General features: G+C 55.3%; 3 protein-coding genes across 3 annotated transcripts; 1 reads left to right on the top strand and 2 right to left on the bottom strand.

Moving 5' to 3' along the window:
- Positions 1–1,318: 1,318 nt before the first annotated feature.
- Positions 1,319–8,722, bottom strand: BTBD19 (BTB domain containing 19). Its single transcript, XM_012434480.3, has 8 exons — positions 8,538–8,722; positions 6,962–7,175; positions 6,781–6,834; positions 5,059–5,118; positions 4,418–4,486; positions 4,214–4,345; positions 3,984–4,109; positions 1,319–3,874 (listed from the first exon to the last, which is right to left on the bottom strand). The coding sequence occupies exons 1-8, from the start codon at positions 8,621–8,623 to the stop codon at positions 3,740–3,742; spliced, it is 876 nt and encodes a 291-aa protein (XP_012289903.1). The 5' UTR covers positions 8,624–8,722; the 3' UTR covers positions 1,319–3,739.
- A 1,361-nt stretch (positions 8,723–10,083) lies between these two features.
- Positions 10,084–11,515, top strand: DYNLT4 (dynein light chain Tctex-type 4). Its single transcript, XM_012434479.2, has 2 exons — positions 10,084–10,624; positions 10,733–11,515. The coding sequence occupies exon 2, from the start codon at positions 10,740–10,742 to the stop codon at positions 11,403–11,405; it is 666 nt and encodes a 221-aa protein (XP_012289902.2). The 5' UTR covers positions 10,084–10,624; positions 10,733–10,739; the 3' UTR covers positions 11,406–11,515.
- Positions 11,418–16,670, bottom strand: PLK3 (polo like kinase 3). Its single transcript, XM_012434478.2, has 15 exons — positions 16,369–16,670; positions 16,097–16,204; positions 15,893–16,009; positions 15,297–15,426; positions 15,125–15,212; positions 14,229–14,324; positions 13,931–14,129; positions 13,689–13,815; positions 13,389–13,480; positions 13,055–13,148; positions 12,843–12,926; positions 12,588–12,750; positions 12,309–12,438; positions 12,028–12,141; positions 11,418–11,921 (listed from the first exon to the last, which is right to left on the bottom strand). The coding sequence occupies exons 1-15, from the start codon at positions 16,576–16,578 to the stop codon at positions 11,730–11,732; spliced, it is 1,944 nt and encodes a 647-aa protein (XP_012289901.1). The 5' UTR covers positions 16,579–16,670; the 3' UTR covers positions 11,418–11,729.
- Between the last annotated feature and the right edge of the window lie 2,122 nt (positions 16,671–18,792).

Below are 18,792 nucleotides of genomic sequence, written 5' to 3'. Positions count from 1 at the left end.
ATCTCTGCCCTGTATGAAACAGTCCCACTTCCACCACATAGCTATCTTTTTAAGCTGTTTTGCTTTTCTTCATAGCACAAACTACTCCCTGAATTAGATCATACATTTCTTTACTTGTTTACTGAATGTTTCTCTTAGAATGTTAGCTCCATGGGCCGGGTGTGGTGGCTCACGCCTGTAATCCCAGCACTTTGGGAAGATGAGGAGGGCAGATCACGAGGTCAGGAGTTCCAGACCCACCTGGCCAACATAGTGAAACCCTATCTCTACTAAAAAATACAAAAAATTAGCCAGGCGGCCAGGCATGGTGGCTCACATCTGTAATCCCAGCACTTTGGGAGGCTGAGTCGGATGGATGGCTTGAGGTCAACGGTTCAAGACAAGCCTGCCTAACAGGGTGAAACCATGCCTCTACTAAAAATACAAAAATTAGCTAAGTGTAGTGGCATGCACTTGTTATTCCAGCTTCTTGAGAGGCTGAAGCAGGAGAGTTGCTTGAACCCGGGAGGCGGAGGTTGCAGTGAGCCAAGATCACACCACTGCACCCCAGCCTGGACGACAGAGTGAGACTCTGTCTCAAAAAAATAAAAATAAAAAATTTAATTAAAAAGAAAATTAGCCAGGCATGGTGGCGGGCACCTTTAATCCCAGCTATTCAGGAGGCTGAGGCAGGAGAATTGCTTGAACTCGGGAGGTGGAGGTTGCAGTGAGCTGAGACTGAGCCATCACACTCTAGCCTGGGTAACAGTGCAAGACTTTGTTGCAAAAAATAATAATAATGTTAGCTCCATGAGGCATTGGACTTGTCTGATGTATTTATTCCATGACCCTAAATCAGTGTCTAGTGCAAGAGCATTCAATGAATAATTGTGGAAGAAATGAATGAATATGTTTTCTGAACACATATACAGAATTTAATCTGTTCCACTACAATTCTAAGTATTTTATAAAATTAACTAATTTAATCCTCCTAAAAACTCCACTAAAGGCCAGGCGCAGTGGCTCACGCCTTTAATCCCAGCACTTTGGGAGGCTGAGGCAGGCGGATTACCTGAGGTTGGGAGTTCAAGATCAGCCTGACCAACATAGAGAAACCCCATCTCTACTAAAAATACAAAAAGAATTAGCCAAGTGTGGTGGCTCATGCCTTGTAATCCCAGCTACTCTGGAGGCTAAGGCAGGAGAATTGCTTGATCCCAGGAGGCAAAGGTTGTGGTGAGCCCAGATCTCTCCACTGCATTCCAGCCTGCGCAACAGAGGGAGACTCCATCTTAAAAAACAAAAACAAACAAACAAACAAAAAGCTCTACTAAATACGTTCCATTATCTCCATTTTATAAATAAGAAGCTGTGGCAAAGAAAGTTCATCACAAAGACAATATGTGTGGAGCTGGGATTCAAATGCAAGCATTCTTGCTCCAGAAGACACACTCTTGTTTTTATTATTATTTTTTGAAGCAGATGCAAAACCAGACACTCTTAATCACTATGCTACCTTTTTTAACATGTTGTAATTGGTCTATACTGTCCTTTTTTCACCAAAGATCATGTATTTTAAAAATATCATTATAGGAATATACCATAGTTAATATAACCAGTCCTCCAGTAATGGACAAACAGATGATTTTCAATTTCCACTATCCAAACAATGCTGCCATGACATGGTAACTACTGAGTAAACACATTTTCTACAATATATACACATTGTACTATACATACTTTGTGATACATATATATATCAATATATACAATATATACTATATATACACAATATATACTATATACAATATATATAGATATATATCACAAAGTATATATATGTGATATATATATCTCCATATATATATATCACATATATATATCCAAATATATATATCACAAAGTATATATAGCACTAAGTGTATATATATCTATATCTATATATAGTGTGTGTGTATATATATATATATATATTTTTTTTTTTTTTTTTTTGAGGCAGAGTCTCACTCTGTCGCCCTGGCTGGAGTACAGTGGTACAATCTCAGATCACTGTAACCTCTGTCTTCTGGATTCAAGCAATTCTTGTGCCTCAGCCTTCCAAGTAGCTGGGATTACAGGCATGTACCACCACACCTGGCTAATTTTTTGTATTTGTAGTAGAGACAGCGTTTTGCCACGTTGGCCGTGGTGGTCTCAAACTTCTGAGCTCAGGCAATCCACCCTCCTTGGCCTCCCACGGTGCCCAACCTCCTGTGTAATATACTTTTGAATAAAGTCCCTGAGATGGAAATCTAACTTTATTTTCTTCTAAATAGTCAACTATCTCTCATTTTACATTGATAGTATCTTGCTTTGCAGCTCATTTAAAACTCTTTATGGAATAAAGTGCCATTTAAATGAGGAAATAGGCCAGGTGCAGTGGTAGTTCACAGCTGTAATCCCAGCACTTTGGGAAGACAGAGTGGGACTACTTTAGCCCAGGAATTTGAGATCAGCCCGGGCAAGATAGGGAGACCTCATCTCTACAAACAGAAAAAAAAAATTAGCCAAATGTGGTGGAGCACACTTGTAGTCCCAGCTATTCAGGAGGCTGAAGTGGGAGGATTGCTTAAGCTCAGGAGCCTGAGGCTGCAGTGAGACGAAATTGCACCACTTTACTCCATCCTGAGAGTAAGACCCTGTCTTAAATAAATAAATAAGGAAACAAAGTCATTTACTTAACATTTACAGAGCACTGATTATCTGACAGAGACTGCGGAAGCAGAAATGAGTAAGACATCACTCTAAGCCCCAGGGATCTTTCTCCAGGGAGATTTCCATCCTCAGGAAAACAAGATGTATGGTGAACGAAGGAGGTAGCAGAGGGTCTGCAATAACTAAGTAAATAGGGAGCTAGAGGACTAATACCTCCAGAATGAGGGAATTTATGCAAAGATCGTATTTGAAAGAAGAGTTGCTAGTATTTAGGAACCACTTACTAGTAGTTGTGCCTTGAAAGTGAAATAGATTGAATTTTGTGCAGAAGGTCAATGGGATATTCCAGGACTTAAGGGCCATAGGACTGACCATCATAGACAGGTCTGGCTGCACTGTGAGAAATGGATTGAGGGGGTGCTGGAGTGAAGGCAGGAAGACTGAGACATGTCAGACAGGACAGGTTGAACCTGGGGCTGAGAGAACTAAACCAACTGGAAAGGTCTCTTACAAGGTAAAAGCGACCTGAGGCAGGTGTGAGGAAGAGGGACAGGCAAGGATGAGATCCAGGTTTCTGGCGTGGGCGCCCACGGAAATGAAAGACACGATGGGGGCAGAGCTGGGGAAAGCTGGGGAGAATAATTTCGCACGGAGTCTTTGGTGTCTGAGGGACATTCAGGTAGCGATCTCCAGGAGGCCGATCTGGAATTAAAGAAGGAGTTGAGCTGAAGAGATAGATAATGTGAGAGTCATCAGAATAGACTGCTGGGCGACAATGCCCAGAGACAGGGCGTAGAGTGAGGGCGTGGAGCGAAAGAAATCCTCGTTTTCGAGTTTCGCCACCGCAGAGGCTCAGCCCAAGCCCTGCCCGGCCCCACCTCGCCCACACCGGCTCGAACCGGCACAAAGGTCTACGCGTGGCAGACAACGGTCCTTCCGGCGCCCAGCCAGCAGAGCACGCTGGGAACGGAAGCGCGAGCCGAACGCCGAGCACGTCGGGAGTTGTAGTTTGGGGCAGGCTCAGCTGGGCTGGCCCAGGGCTCCACCCGCGAGTCTCGACATTGGGTCATTTGAAGGCCAGGTCCAGAAAGCGGTGATGCTCCCGGGGCAGGGTGCCTTTCCGGCGGCGACATGGGGTGCCCCGGGCCTCATCCCCTCTCCGCAGGGCGTGGCACTTCCACGCCTCCACGATCTGCTCCACCTGCAGAGCAAGGCCAGTCAGCGCTCAGTCCCGCGGTGGCCCCTCGCCCCCTCCCACGCCCTGCACCCCCGCTGCTGAGTGGAGCTGGGCTGGTTCCCCGAGTCCGCACCGGGATGAGTGGCTCCTGCCGGTTCTGCTCTTCGAGAGCGCTCAGCTCCACTGGGGCCAGCAAGGCTAGTCTCAGCTCTTTCACCACGGGGGCCGCCACCTCGGCCACCGGACGCTCCAGCACCGCCTGCGAACGCCAGCCCTGAGTCGGGCACCCGCCCTGCCGCCCGCTCGCCAGGCTTGTGGCCCGCACCTCCTTCCGCGCCCTTGCGCTCTCCCAGCCCCACTCACTGCGCCCACGCGCGCCCAGCTGCGGGCCGCGCCCACCAGTTCAGCCTCGTCGACGCAGAGCTTGTCGCTGCGTAGCAGGGGCAGCAGCGCGGCCGCCGACAGCTCCAGGAAGCCTCGGGTCCGGAGGGCCTCCTGTGACCGGCAAATGGGTCAGGGAGGAGCAGAATGCATTGCGTGCGGTGAAGAGTATGAAGGGAGCAGTACCTGGCTGTGGGCCTCTATGAAAGCCACGCAATGCTCCTGCAGCGGGCCCAGGCCAAAGGTTACGGCCACCTGCGAGCAGAATGAGGGAGGTCAGGTTGGAGACTTGAGTGGCCGCATAGTCCAGCTCTGCTGACTCGGACCCACCACTGCAAGCCTGACCCTAGCCCTAGCTGGGGAGGCGGACAGGGCCCTTGGCCCTCCAGGAAACTAGACCCAGTGAAAGCCTTGGTACACACGTATACACACAGGTGGACTCACTCTACAACCTTCCCTTCCCTACAGGAGACCATGCCACGGCCTTCAAACCCCACCTGGGGCTTAGGCTTGGCTTCTAAAGTCTACAGCCACCCATCCCCCTACCCCAAGTCCAGCTGAGAACCATTCCCCAGCCCTAGCTAGAAGACCAGCAAAGACCTCCAGCCCCTTTAACATCTGCTCCTGCACCTGACCCAGCTGATATACCCAGGACCCCACATGTCTGGGCATAGAATTCATCATATAAACATCATTGGAGCACCCACACACACATAATGTACCCAAGTTATTCCAGGCCAGACACAGCAGGCCCAGGCTCCCAGCACCTGGGGGCCCATTTCCACACACAGAGCCAGACTCCTCCATGCCTGTCCAGCAGCACCCACCTGCAGGGCTTCACAAACCAACTCCACATCCAGCACCTTCACCACAAACTGCAGGCACAGCTGGGAACAGAAATGAATGTGGGTTGTGTGGCGGTATCCCTGCTCCAAGACGCTAGCTCTACCCCAGAAGCAATGAGCAGGCTTGGAACGGTGAGTCACCTAGCAGCCCCAGATGCATCCTGACCTCCCAGGCCAGAGGAGGCAGGGAATCACGGGAGCCTGAGACAGCTAGCTCACAGGAACTGGAGACTAGCAAAACCAATCCCAGCCACCCACCTTCTAGCACATTCGCCGCTAATCAAGACCAGATAAGGGCCATGCAAAATTCTCCCCTTCTTTCAGGATGCTTAGCTTCCTCTACTTGTTCCCTTCCTGACTCAAGCATACTTCTATTTTTAGCAGAAACTTGAATTTCATCTGTGACATCTTTCTCATCTCTTGACTGCTGCACTCACCTCCTGACTGGTGAGTCCTCCCCACCTCTTTCAATCCCTTCTCCCCTGAGCTTCCAATTCCTCACTCCCTTACCGGAAACCTTCAGTGAATCTCCACTGCCTTCTGCTTAAAAGAAGTCCAAATGCTGGAGGGCCCTACATGACCAGGTCCTGGCGCCCTCTGCATGAAGCAGGCCCTGGCATCCTCTGCAGTCTCATCTTGCTCTCTCCTCACAGTCCAGACACACCAAATGTCTCACTAGCCCCTTTTCTGTCTCTGTGACTAGAATGCCATCTTCCCACTTCCCCTAGGAACAAAATCCTATTTGTTCTACCAGAGCCAATACAAATGTTTCCTCCTCCAGAAAGTCTTCTCCTCCTCTCCCTAGTGGCAGGACTGGAGAGGCGCCCCACCTTCATGCAACCTCCACCTCCCAGGTTCAAGTGATGTTCATGCCTCAGCCTCCCAAGTAGCTGGGATTACAGGCGTGTACTAGCACACCTGGCTAATTTTATTTATTAATTAATTTATTTATATTTTTTGAGATGGAGTCTCACACTGTTGCCTGGGCTGGAGTGCAATGGCATGATCTCAGCTGACTGCAGCCTCCGCCTCCCAGGTTCAAGTGATTCTCCTGCCTCAGCCTCCCAAGTAGCTGGGATTTCAGCCACCCGCCACCATGCCCGGCTAATTTTTTGTATTTTTAGTAGAGATGGGGTTTCACCGTTTTGGCCAAGCTGGTCTCGAACTCCTGACCTCATGATCTGCCTGCCTCATCCTCCCAAAGTGCTGGGATAACAGGCGTGAGCCACCGCGCCTGGCCTAATTTTTGTGTTTTTAGTAGGGACAGGGTATCACCATGTTGCCCAGGCTGGTCTGGAACTACTGGGCTCAAGAGATCCACCTGCTTCAGGCTCCCAAAGTGCTGGGATTACAGGCGTGAGCCACCACACCCAGCCTCTATCACACTTCTTATGCCACCCAGATAAGCGTTTTCGGTGTCTGTCTCCTCTCTCTCTCTGGAGAACAGAGATCAAGGCTGACATCCTTGTATTTATAGCACCAGCCATAAACACCCCCCTACCCCCACAGCACACACGGGGCAGGCATGCGTGGATCCTTTTGCACACAGGCACAGATTCATGCCCTCTAACACGGAGAAATACACATACTTCTCTCTGTGTGGGCACACATTCCTCTCCAGGCCAGAGTGTGTGTGAAACAGGGTGGGAAGTAAGCCCATGAGAGGCAAGGGAAATGAGACAGGGACCTAGCACAAAAACCCACCTCTCTCAGTTCCTCCAGCCCATACTCCACAGCCGCTGTCAGCACTTCCAGCACCTGTAGAGTGGGTGGTTGGGGGAGTGGAAGGGAGTTTCCCCTGCCCTAGGCCCACAGTGTAATGGCCAAACTCCTGCCTCTGGCACCCCCCACCTCTCCCACCCAGGCCTTTGCTCAGTGGGCTCACAGAGTGGCGGTGCAGCTTGACACTGTTGGTATATAGGAACTCCAGCACTGCCAGGAAGGCCTCAGTTGGCACAGTGCTTAGCACCACAGGACTAGGCACCCCAGGGCCTGGCTCTGTGCCCAGAAGTCGCTGGAAGAAGTTGCATCTACAGGCCAACAAGCACCGATGGGCAAATATCTCCTGCTGTTCTTGACCGACCACGAAGCGAACATCACTGTGGGAGAGAGGCAGAGAGCCAGCGGAGAGGAGACCATAGTCTAGAGTGCAACTTGGGCTGTGCCTTTGCCCACTCTGGGTCTTAGTTTCCTATCCAGAATGTAAGAGACAGGGCTTAGTCCCTCCAGCAGAAGGTCTGGGACCCACAGGCCTGAGTTCTAGTCCCAGCTCTACCTGATAGTACTGTAGGCAAGTGACTTCCTGTCTTTGAATCCAGGTTTCTCACCCACGAAATGGGACAATAATCCTAAACCTCTGGTCTCGAAGGAGGTGACTATACTTGATTACTGAGGGGCATCTGGGCTAATATAAGCAAGGTTGATCCCACCTTCCCCTCTCCTCCCCAGCCTGAGTCTTGGGGAAATAAGCAAGGTTGATCCCACCTTCCCCTCTCCTCCCCAGCCTGAGTCTTGGGGTAAGGGAAGCTTCTTTTGGCTCCTCCTCCACCAGCTGCAAACTCAGCTTTTTTCAGCCCTCCTCCAGACAGGAGGGTGTGGGAGTGTAGGGTGCAGAGTGCACACTGCAAACAGACAGCAGTGATGCACCATCATGAGCCAGACCACAGTTTCCATCTTCATGATCACTTCCGGCCCCAGCTCTGGACCTCTGAACAAGGCAGGTGATAGGAGGCAGATGAGGTTGGAGCCTCCTGGAGCCTCTTAGTCCCAGGTCCAAAGCCTGGAGTGTTCACATTATCCAGACCAGACTGTGACCCCTAAAGAAGCAGGGTAATGGAAGTCACCACCCTTTGGGAAAGAGCCCAGATCTGAGAGCATGAAGACAGAGAGCTTCATTCTAGCTCTCCTCACAGCCCTGCCTCCTGTAACCTCTATCCCTGGTTTCAGACACTACTGACATCCTAGCCAGCAGGGAGCAGCCAGCACCCCCAGGCTTCCTGTCAGGGATATGGCTCAATCCCTCAAGCTTTGTTCTTCTTGCGAAGCCTCAGTTCCCAGAACAGGGTCATCTGTTCCTCTTCTTCAAGCAGAGAGGCCTCAACACCAAGCTGAGTGAGTGGAAGGAGGAGGTGGAATTATGACCCACCGTCTCTCAGGATCCCAGGGGCTGAGAATCATTCTCTTCTGCCAGGGGCCCAACGTTCAAAGGAAGGGCTTTCTTTGCCTAAGCTCACACAGCAGCTCCCAGCTCTATCCCCCAGGACCCCCACCAGCCCTGCCTCTCTCCGGCTCTCAGGGTCTCAGACTAGTAGCCAAGTCCCACATGTGACCTTCCCACAGCCTGAGTTCACCAGGGAAGAGGGCCAAGTTCTTATTCCCAGCCTCTTCTCACCAGGGCCACCTCATACCTGGGGCCGACAGAGCCATCTAAGGAAAACCTGCAGGCAGGGCCCACCCCTCACCTGTATCGCGGGTTGTTGACGAGGCTTCGGAGTGCTGTGGAAAAGGATTCAGCTTTCCCATGCACGACCAGTCCCGGGGAATCCATGGGTGAGAAGGGTTGGGGGTGGAGGAGGTGGCCTGGGAAGTCTGACCAGGCCCTAGAGCTGGTGAGAGTAGCAAGGCCCGAGAGGGAGAAGCAGGGACTTGGGAGGCCTGTTTGCTAAGAAGCTGAAGTTTAGGAGCAGAGCAGGAGAGGCCCAAGCTCCTGAAAGCATCAGGGGCCAGAGGCTCGGGGACAGGAACAGACACAGGGAGGGGCCAGGAGAAGCCAAGGCTAGAGCAGCCTGTGGTCCTGGGAAGAGGCTGGCTGGCTGGCTGGCGGCGAAAGAGGCCCTGGCTGGGAGTCTGCCCAGGCAGCCGCCGGGGTGGGAAGCCTGCAGGTTTCCATGGAAACTGGAGCAGGCCTGAGAATAGACTCCACCCATCTCCCGGGCAAGCCCAGGGAAAACTTCAGCCCTTAGAGGGGCACTAAGCACCGTCCAAGGGTCTTAGCCCCTGAACCCCAGCCTGCCCTAGATTCAGAGTTCAAACTCCCTGCCCTCCTAACCCTTCCCTCCTCCACAGGCACACAGGGTCAGGATCCTGTTAGCCAAGCCTGGGAAACCCCCACTCAACAGGGAAAATCCTCGCCCCCATAGATGGGTTTCCAGGACCCAGACCTGGCTTGTTTGGGAGGGGACAGTCCCGTCCCTGCCAGAGAGGAGTCACATGAGTTGTCAGCTCTGGCAGAGGTGTCACAGCCTCTGCCATCTCAGAAATGCCTCATCGGGGAAATCTAGGTACTAGGCCACACGAGGTGTAGCCAGCTAGGGACAAGCCCCAGGACACTTGGGTCAGCAAGGGTCACGAGGCTGGACTCGGGGTTCACCGCCGAGTCACTGCCACTTTTTAAGGCCTGGTTCCTCTGAGCCAATGGGCCTCCCCTCCCCCGCACATAACCCTGAACTGAGGAAGTCATCCAAGCCCCACCCTAACTCTGCGCCGGCAGCGGAAATGTTTGTCCTTGTTGAGGCTGATGGGGAGACACAGCCATGACGTGATCCTTCCTGTGGGCCCAGACCCTGGATTCCTGAGCCACCGCCCCCGCAGCCTCAAGGTCTCCCCAATATCCTAGGCCTCTGTGACTTGTTCACAAATGGCCTGTCATCTGGCCATTCCACAAGGGGGGAAAATGAGCCCTGGCTGAAGAGCCCCGGGGTAGGACGAGGCATTTCTGACCACGGCCTGGCTCTACATCTATCCCTGTTGTCCACGCTTAGGGAGTTTGCCTGAGCTGCAAGACCCTGTCGGCCGCTCTTCCTGATGACTCGGGGGCACCCCACACTCAGCACATGCTCACAGTAACAACGCTCTTAGGTTAAGCCAGAGCTGGACTGGAGGGAGGGATCCTGGAAGAGAGGAGTGTTTGCCCCAGCAACCCATGGCAACTCCACAACACAGGTCCTTCCCCTCCCACTTGCCCTTCAGGCCCCCACAGCCAGAGCTGTGGAGTCAGGAGAGAACTCGGAAGCCAAAGCTGCAGGTGACTCAGGTGCCTGAGGGAGTTTCGGGAGCAGAGGGCAGCCATCCCAGAACTGATTCTGGAGGAAGTGGGATCAGAGGCCAGAGGCAGAAGGTGGAAGAGGGCTTCACAAGTCGTCTGCCCTCAGCCACAGCCAGGTGTGGGGGAATCTTTGTGCCAGCCACTCTAGAGTAAATCTAGTGCAAGAGGACTGGATTCAACACCCCTAGGGCTGGGGCTGAAGGAGCTGGGTCTGTTGGTCCTTCCTGGTTAGGGGTTGGAGGCACTATCACCTCCACCGTCCAGGCTGAGGCAGAGGTCCGCCTCCCCTTTTAGAGAAGTCTGGTGGAAGGGAGAAAAGGCAGTCTCTAGGACTCTGAGCACACCTGGCTAACCTCCACAGTGCCCAGGGAAGGAGCTCAGTGGGCAGGGACTAGCTGAGGATCCCAGTCCCAGCAGTCTGTGTGTCTAACAGCCTTTAACCTTCTCGGCACCTAGGAACCTAGGCAGCCTGGGACTATTTGATCCACTTGTTCCAAAACACAGGTAAGAAGGGGTAAGAAGGTAAAAACTCTTGACATCACTGAGCAAGAGGCTGGGGTGGGTAGACAGATGCCCCGTGAAGGCCGCCCTGAGTGTGGGTCCTCCAGCCAGCAGGTCCATGGCCAGCAGGCCGCTGCTTCCTGGACGCCAGGAGGAGGAGAATGCCAAAGACTCCGGGCCGAAACTCTCACTGGTGCGGCCCCGAGGCCGCCTGCCCAGCATTGATGAGGCTCGACCAGCAGGTCCAGGTCCAGGACCGGCCTCACGCCGGGGCTCCATGCTGGGCCTGGTTGCGCCCTTCTCCCGCCGGAACTCCCTGGCCGGGCCAGGCGCGGGTCCTGGGGGTCGGCGGCCATCCCTGGGCCCCGTGCCCCCTCTGGGCTCACGGGTCAGCTTCTTGGGGTTGCCCCTGGCGCCTGCCCGTCGGGTGGCACCCTCCTACCGCACGGAGCCGGTGCCGGGGGAGCGCTGGGAGGCCGCGTGTGCACAGAGTGCTCTGGAGGCGGCGTTGGCCGCAGGGCTGCGCGACGTGTGCTACTCGGGCACCGAGGCCGGGCGTGTGGCGCAGGAGCTCTGTGAGCAGGTGCGCGTGCGCCTGCGCGAGCTCAGCCCCCCACGCTACAAGCTGGTGTGCAGCGTGGTGCTGGGACCACGCGCGGGGCAGGGCGTGCTGGTAGTTAGCCGCGCACTCTGGGACGAGTCACGCGACGGGCTGACCTCGGCCTCCTACACCAACGCCTCGCTCTTCGCGGTGGCCACAGTCCACGGGCTCTACTGCGAGTGAGGGAGACTCCAATTCTGCAAAATGGTTTATTATCCTAGGAGGAGGCCCTCCTGGGGCTCACATCCCAATAAATAAGTGTCTGACAATAAATAAAAGTGGTCCATAAATAACGCCCCCTAGCTGGGAGCTAAGGCTCAGGCTTATCTTGGAGAGAGGGTAGGAGCCAGCAAAGACAAGCTGCCCCCAACTCCAGTAAAGCTGGTCCCTGATTCCCTGGGGGATTCAGCCCAAAGCCCCCAGTGAGGCACCAAAGGAACCGGAAGGGCCACAAAGGCAAGGGCCAGAGCCTTCCAGGCACAGGCCTCAGGCCTCAGGGCTTGGGTCCTAGGCTGGGCTGCGGTCCCGGAGCAGGCGCAGAGCATAGCGGAGTCGCTGCCGCAGGTCTGGGGAGCAGCCCAGCTGCCGAAGGTGGGAAGCGAGGTAAGTATAAGCACTGCGATTTCGGGCCACAAAAGTCACAAGGAGGGGCTCCCAGCCACTGAGAATCAGCTTGGTGTGGTCCCCGTAGAAGTTCACCTGCACACAGGATGACAGTAGTCAGGGCCTGGGCTCCGGGCCCAGCTTCCTCCCCAGCACCCTGGGCCTCCCAGACCTTCCCGGCAACTCCTGGACAGTCCTTTACCTGGACAGTGCCGTCACTAAACAGCATGAGGAGAGCCTGATCCGTCTTGACCCACTGCAGCAGCAAGGGCGGGGCAGGTACCTCTACCTCTTCCACACTGGGCAGATCTCCACCCTGGGAGCAGGATCGGGGCAGGTCACTGATCAAGCATGAGACAGTCCCCTCGCCATTAATGTATGCCTTATCCTCTAGCTTTGAGTACCACCCCCCACCACCAAGGGGAAATTAGAAGGGATCAGGATGTGTTGGTTTTCAATGTGCCACATCTCCAGCCCTCACACCTTCATGAGGTGCTGCTCCATGTAGGAGGCGAAGTACTGCAGGATACCCAGCTGAGGCTGCAGGGCCCGGGGCACAGCACCCACGGAGAAGGAGAAGTGCTTTGTGCTGGTGGGGTTGTAGTGCACAGTCCTGGAATGGGGAGGCAGAGGTCAGAGGGTGCCCTGCACCAATGCCCCTCCCCTGAGAAACCCTAGACCCCTGAGCCCAGGAGCACACACCCAGGTGCAGCCCTGCTGGGTTAGTGGCCTGAAAACAAGGCACCCTGTAACAGCACTTACTTTCTATTGGCTGACAGAGCCATATGTGTGCCATCGTTGAAGAGCACAGCCACACGGCGGCTGGACAGTTGATACCCAAAGCCAAACTTGTTGGAGTAGTCAACCCACTTGCTGACCCACACCAGAGGCTCTGGCTGGGCCAGGGGGGCTGGGTTATGTTCCGCTGTCATGGGAGAGGAGAGAGTGAGGATCTGCTCCTGGCCTCCCAGCCACAGAACTCCCTCCACAGCAGCACGTACCAGACCCCAACCTTACCTGGGGGCATGAAGGCCACACAGTTTCTCAGCGCACAGAGGGCTGACTCCACCACTGTGGCCACAGTCAGACCTTCTTCAAATCCTGAAGGAGACAGGGCACTGAGATTTAGGCATCAACCCCCAGGACCCAGGGCAGGCCCCTCTGCTCACTCCTTCCCTCTGGTCCCTGGTCTTAGCTCCAGCAACCTCTCATCCTCCCTGGCTCCTCACCGTCTCCACTGCTTGCCAGTGTCTCACGTGGTGAGCTGTCTTCAGGTGCTGTCTCTACCAGGCTGATAGGGGCTGGGCCAGAAGCTGCTGGAGCCTGGAGGGTTGGGCAGGGAAAGGGAGTGAGACAGGCCCCAAAATCCAAACCCCTGAGTCCATGGCCCAGCCCCGCCCTGGCTCCCAGGGCACTCCAGGTCAGAGCCCCATCAGGCTAGTGACACACAGCCAATTAGGCCACCACGAGGCTGGATGCTTCAGCAGCCTCTTTTATCCCGGCTTCCCTCAGCAGCTAGGGTGGGGGTGAGTCAGGCGAACAGTGTCCACGTGAGTGCCTCACCTCTGGCCTGGTATCCTGATGGCCAATGGACGTGCGCATGAGACCGCTCACCAAACAGGAGACCTTATCCCTCTCCTCAGCGTGATTCTTACCTGGGGGTGAAGGGTGATACTGTCCTCAGTATCTGGCCCAGCCCCTCCACTTCCCACAGGGGTGACACAGAGATTGACCTCCCCAAGGACCTGCACTGCACACGCTCTCTCCCCGAGTTCCCAGACACCCACACTTACATGCCCAAGACAAATGTGACAAGCTGCTCTCCTGCTCTACCCCCTCAACCCACTGACACCCAAGACTCACTCTTGTTCTTCTTTCTGCCAAAGAGGCTCTTGGTAACTTTGGCAAACAGACTCCTAGCCGGGTTGGGGGGTGTCAGGTCTGGGACTGTCACACAGCTGCTGATAGGGAGTCGATCAGGGGTGTAGCCCTAAGGAGGGGAGCCATGTGAACAGAGAGTAGAGGCTCCAGGGGTCCTGTCACCTGCCCCCTTTCAATCCCTGGGAATACACAGACTGGACTTAGAGGTCTGGGGAGCCACAGACCTTGGCAAAGAAGTCATGGCGCAGGATCTGGTCAATAGAGGGGCGGTCTCGGGGTGAAGCCCGAAGGATGGCGGCCAGAAGCTGCCGGGCAGGCAGTGAGAGGCTGGCAGGCAGCGTGTAGTGAACCTGCTTGATGCAGCGGTATGTCTCCTTCAGGTCAGCTGTCTCAAAGGGAGGGGTCCCGCAAAGCAGCGTGTACCTGTAGGGCAGAGCCAAGGGGTCAGGAGTCAAGTGGAGGGGATGCCCCACCCACATACCCACCACCTGTCTGTTGCTGACCCTGGTCCCTGAGACTCACATGACACAGCCCAGTGACCATACATCTGCCTCGGGGCCGTGGCCCTGTCTCAGTAGCACTTCAGGAGCCACATAGTTGGGGGTGCCACAGATGGTCCTGGAAGAGGGTGAGGAGGAGGAGAGAAGGCTGAGACCTAGCCTAGCAGCCCCTGACCCCTTCCCCCACTGTGAGTCCAGACAAAGCAGCTGCCTGTCACCAAAGGCCAGAGAGCTCCTGCTTGTCCTGGGACAATGGATGCCAGGGATGGCAGCTGAGTGCCCGCCTACCCGCCTGGCCCAGCTGCTCAGCTGCTCTTCATGATAGGGGGAGGGCCTGACCCCCAGCCCTGTCCCCTCCTCCAGGGTCAACACAGAGAGTCCACAGCTGATCCCTTCTCCCTTCCTGCACTCCTGTCTGTCAGACAGGCATCAGGCTGTCACCTCCCATGGTCTGTGCCACACACATGCCAACACCAGCTGTCACAACCCCCATAAACACTCATCTGCCACACATGCTGTGTCCCACACACTCAGTGCGATGGCCACAGCAGGGTCTTCTTACACCCAGTGTCATGTCCCACCATTCCCACTCTCAGTCTGTCTCACACACCACATGCTGCCTGTCACCGTCCCCCATCCACACACAGGGTAAGTCATGTGCCTCCAAGAATCTGTATACCCCATCTGTCTCAGGGATTCAGGGTCACCTACCCTATCTGTGTCACACATCTATAGGATCCTCCCTCTCTCTTCCAATCCCAGTAACGCAGGCTGCCACCTCCACTTTCACACACGCATAAACAGCCTATCATTCCTTCCCATTTATCTCATGTACATCAGACAGTCATCTGGCCTCCTACATACATATGCACTGTCTGTCACATATGTCACACACAGACTCCTTTCCTCAAAACTCACTTCTTCCTCTGCTCTGGGGGCTCCAACCGGGCTGCCAGCCCAAAATCCCCCACCTTCAGTTCCATGTTCTCAGTGATGAAAAAATTTCCTAGATGGGGAAAGAGAGGTGTGTCAGATTCTTCCTTCCTCCCTCCCTCCCCAACCTCCCATCCTCAGGGCTCAGGAGTCTCACCCAACTTGAGGTCCCGGTGCAAAATGCCCCGCTGGTGCAAGTACTTAAGGCCTGAAAGGATCTGCCGCAGGTAGTAGCGCACCTCTGGCTCCAACAGGGTGTGGCGGGCCTTCCAGATGTGGGCCAGGGACTGCAGAGAACCACTGCCTCAGCCCCTGGTGGGACCTCCCTCCCCCTCTCCCTCCCCCTCCATCTGTGCTCCCTGTGGAAGAGACAGGGCCCCAGCTTTGGGTCTTAAGACTCTCTTCTCGGCTGGGATGCCGTGGCTGATGCCTGTAATCCCAGCACTTTGGGAGGCCGAAGTGGGCGGATCACAAGGTCAGGAGTTCGAGACCAGCTTGACCAACATGCTGAAACCCCATCTCTACTAAAAATACAAAAATTCGCTGGGTGTGGTGGTGCCCGCCTGTAGTCCCATCTACTCAGGAGGCTGAGGCAGGAGAATCGCTTGAACCCGGGAGGCAGAGGTTGCAGTGTGCCAAGATTGCGCCACTGAACTCCAGCCTGGGCGACAGAGCAAGACTCCGTCTCAAAACAACAAAAAAGACTCTCTTGTCTCTCTCACCCTCATCCCTGCTGGAATCATCATCTTTCACCTTTCGGCTGCAGAGCTCCAGGAAAATGTAGATGTTGTCAGCGTCCTCAAAGTGGTGCGAAAAACGCACGATGTGCCGGTGCTGCAGGTCTCGGTGCAGTTCAATCTCATTTAGGATCTGCGATGAGGGCGCGGGGTCGTCATACCTCCATGGTTCCCAGGCCACCGTCCCCACCCCACTCCTCCCCGCTGAGCCTAGACCCACCTTCTCACGCTGATGCGGTTTGGCGACGCGGCTCTGCGGGATGACTTTGACAGCGTAGGCGCTGCCAGTCTCTGTGTCAGTGGCCTCGTAGCACCGGGCGAAGCCCCCCTGTGAAGAGGGGGCATCAGGCTGGGTGTTCCAGGGGAGGCCGAGTCTAGCCCGCGGGCGTCCCCGCGTTACGATAAAGCGCCCACGCCTGACGGCGTAAGAAAAGAGGCCGGCCGGGACCCCCACCTCCACCATCACCACCCCGGGGACGTCCCCCGGCCCACCTTGCCCAACAAGCGGCCTTTGAAGTAGGTGCGGCCACTGCGCGGGTCTGTGATGAGGCGCCCGGGGTCTGACGCCGGTAGCCCGGCCAGCATCTCCAGCTCAGGTCCAGGCAAGGCACTCGGAGGCGGCCCGGGGCCGGCGGGGGGAGAGGGTGGGGCTGCCGCACGCTGGAAGGGGCGCGGGGACAGGAAACCGGCGGCGGGTTCCATGCGGGCGGCGCGTCGCAGCGCGGGGGCCCGGCTTCTTCTCGGTTCCGCCCGGCCCCGGCAGCGCGTGGCGCTGCCTGGATTTGCTACGCTGCGCTCGCGCCCGGGGGAGCCCAGCGTTTTTATCAATGAACGCCTGCCCCTCCCCGGCGTCTCGTCACCGAAAGTTCCGCCCCCTTCCTGGCGACGAGTCGCGGAGAAGCCACACCCATTCCCGGCCTTACGTCACCCAGAAGCTCCTCCCCCACCAAGCGCACTGCCGGGCCCCGCCTCCTCGCCGCGCCCTGGGGCGCAGCCCGTTTGCCAGTCAACGTGCAGGTGCGACCAGGCTGCAGGAGCCAGCTGATCCCTGTCCATCTCCCACCCCTCCTTGGCGACTGCGAGTCCCCCTCATGGGGGCCTCTTTCTTTCCCCATCCTTCGGAACGTGTGCTGAAGTCCGAGTGGGACCTGGGCTTCTGGAGGCGTCTCCCCAGCAACTAGATAGATCAGCGTTCTGGCCAGGAGGGGCGAGGCAGGGGCGGGGCTCGCTTTTGCCTGGGCGTCTCACCGGCACTCCCCTTTCTGTATGCCGGACCGCGTGCGTCTCATGCCCTCTCCCGGGGCCCGACCCAGTGCTGCCCTCTTTAGGACCTGAAAGGAAGGCACGGCCCTGGCTTGCCTGGCCCGAGGGCTGCCTTTGCCAGGTTTGGGAGTCAAGCAGAGCCTGGTATTTCAAGGCTTTTACCATGCTTCCAGGCCCATCTTCCGCTGCCCACTTCTACACTCTTGAGGGGCAGATTTCGGGTTCCTGTGGGCTCCCCAATTCCCTTCCTCTGAAAATACTCCCGGCCTGGTCAGCAGCCAGAAGGCCAGAAAGTGAAGAATGGGAATTGGATTTTTCTCAAATGCTAGCCACGGGCAATGGGGCAGCTAAGTCTCCGAACCATGTGGACCCTTAGATCCCTGCTTAATGCCCACCCTTCCCAGGGCCAGAGACAGAGCCCCAGGACCACAGGCCTCCTGGCCTTGGCTCTCATCTCTCTGCCCTCCCTCTGTGCCAGCCAATCAATTACTATGCCATTCCGCAAAGATTTATGGAGAGCATCTGCTAAGTGCTGGACACTATCTCAAAACGAATCAAGGTCGCAGCCCTTACTTAGTTTACATTCTGCTTGATGGAAACAGACAATAGGCAAGCAGATAAACAAGGTAATTGCAGGCTGTGAAAAGTGCTATGAAGGAAGTAAACAGAAGAGCAAATGAAGGGCCTACTTTAGAAAGAGTAGCCGGGAAAGTCAACAAATATTTGCTGAGTACCCAAATCTTGGCAAGTTTATCTCCCAAATAGCTCTAATATCTATCCCGTTGGCTCCATCTTCCCCTCACACCCTGGCCTGGGCCACAGTCTCTCTGGTCAGGATGATTGCCACAGCTCCTTGCTGCTCTCCTGGCCTCAGTCTCATGCCCATTTCATCCCCCTCCGTATGCTGTTAGTGGGATCCCACCTAACCCCTCATCAGACCCATGAGGGCCAGCTTCTCCAGCCTTGGCCTTCATGACCACTGAACAGAGACCCAGGACAGCCTAAGACATGAGAAATACTTATTGCCAAGATGACTGAGGGGGAGTGGGGGATAGGGGTGGGCAGGAAGGTCTTAAGTGCCTGCTCAAGAGTCTGGTCTTTATCCTTACAGGTCAGCAGTCTTCCTGTGGGGAGATGGTGGCGGGGCTAGAAAGGACAAATCCCCAGAGTAAATGGACCTGAGGCATTTAGAGAGTCAAAGGGGCATATTCAATTTTACAATGTTTTGTTTGTTTGTTTGTTTTTTGAGATGGAGTCTTGCTCTGTTGCCGAGGCTGGAGTGCAGTGGCACAATCTCGGCTCACTGCAACCTCTGCCTCCCGGGTTCAAGTGAGTCTTCTGCCTCAACCTCCCGAATAGCTGGGATTATAAGTGCATGCCACCACACCTGGCTAACTTTTGTGTTTTTTAGTAGAGATGGGGTTTCACCACGTTGGCCAGGCTGGTCTTGAACTCCTAACCTCAAGTGATCCGCCGGCCTTGGCCTCCCAAAGTGCTGGGATTATAGGCATGAGCCACCACACCCAACCTGCAATTTTATATTTGTAAAATGTCTCTTTATTAGTTGACCAGGGCTGCCATAAAATGCTACTAAGTGTGGCTTAAGCAACAGAAATTTATTTTCTCACAGTTCTAGAGGCTGGAAGTCTGACA

Source organism: Aotus nancymaae, unplaced genomic scaffold (assembly GCF_030222135.1).
Source record: "Aotus nancymaae isolate 86718 unplaced genomic scaffold, 86718_ANA_hifiasm-v0.15.2.pri h1tg000007l, whole genome shotgun sequence".
In the NCBI taxonomy this organism is placed as follows: Eukaryota; Metazoa; Chordata; class Mammalia; order Primates; family Aotidae; genus Aotus; species Aotus nancymaae.
Note: the sequence above shows the minus strand (reverse complement) of the source record. Positions and strands in the feature narration are given on the sequence as shown.

Bases quoted from the DNA above. Each gene is read 5' to 3' on its own strand.
- BTBD19 (XM_012434480.3), bottom strand. From the start codon at position 8,623: ATGGATTCCCCGGGACTGGTCGTGCATGGGAAAGCTGAATCCTTTTCC. The intron at 6,835-6,961 runs GTGAGCCCACTG...CCCACTCTACAG, and splicing joins TCAAGCTGCACCGCCACTCT to GTGCTGGAAGTGCTGACAGC. The intron at 5,119-6,780 runs GTGGGTTTTTGT...TTCTGTTCCCAG, and splicing joins GGCTGGAGGAACTGAGAGAG to CTGTGCCTGCAGTTTGTGGT.
- PLK3 (XM_012434478.2), bottom strand. From the start codon at position 16,578: ATGGAACCCGCCGCCGGTTTCCTGTCCCCGCGCCCCTTCCAGCGTGCG. The intron at 16,205-16,368 runs GTGGGCCGGGGG...CCCTCTTCACAG, and splicing joins AAGGCCGCTTGTTGGGCAAG to GGGGGCTTCGCCCGGTGCTA. The intron at 14,325-15,124 runs GTGAGTTTTGAG...ACCCTCTTCCAG, and splicing joins CCCCCAGAGCAGAGGAAGAA to GACCATCTGTGGCACCCCCA.
- DYNLT4 (XM_012434479.2), top strand. From the start codon at position 10,740: ATGGCCAGCAGGCCGCTGCTTCCTGGACGCCAGGAGGAGGAGAATGCC.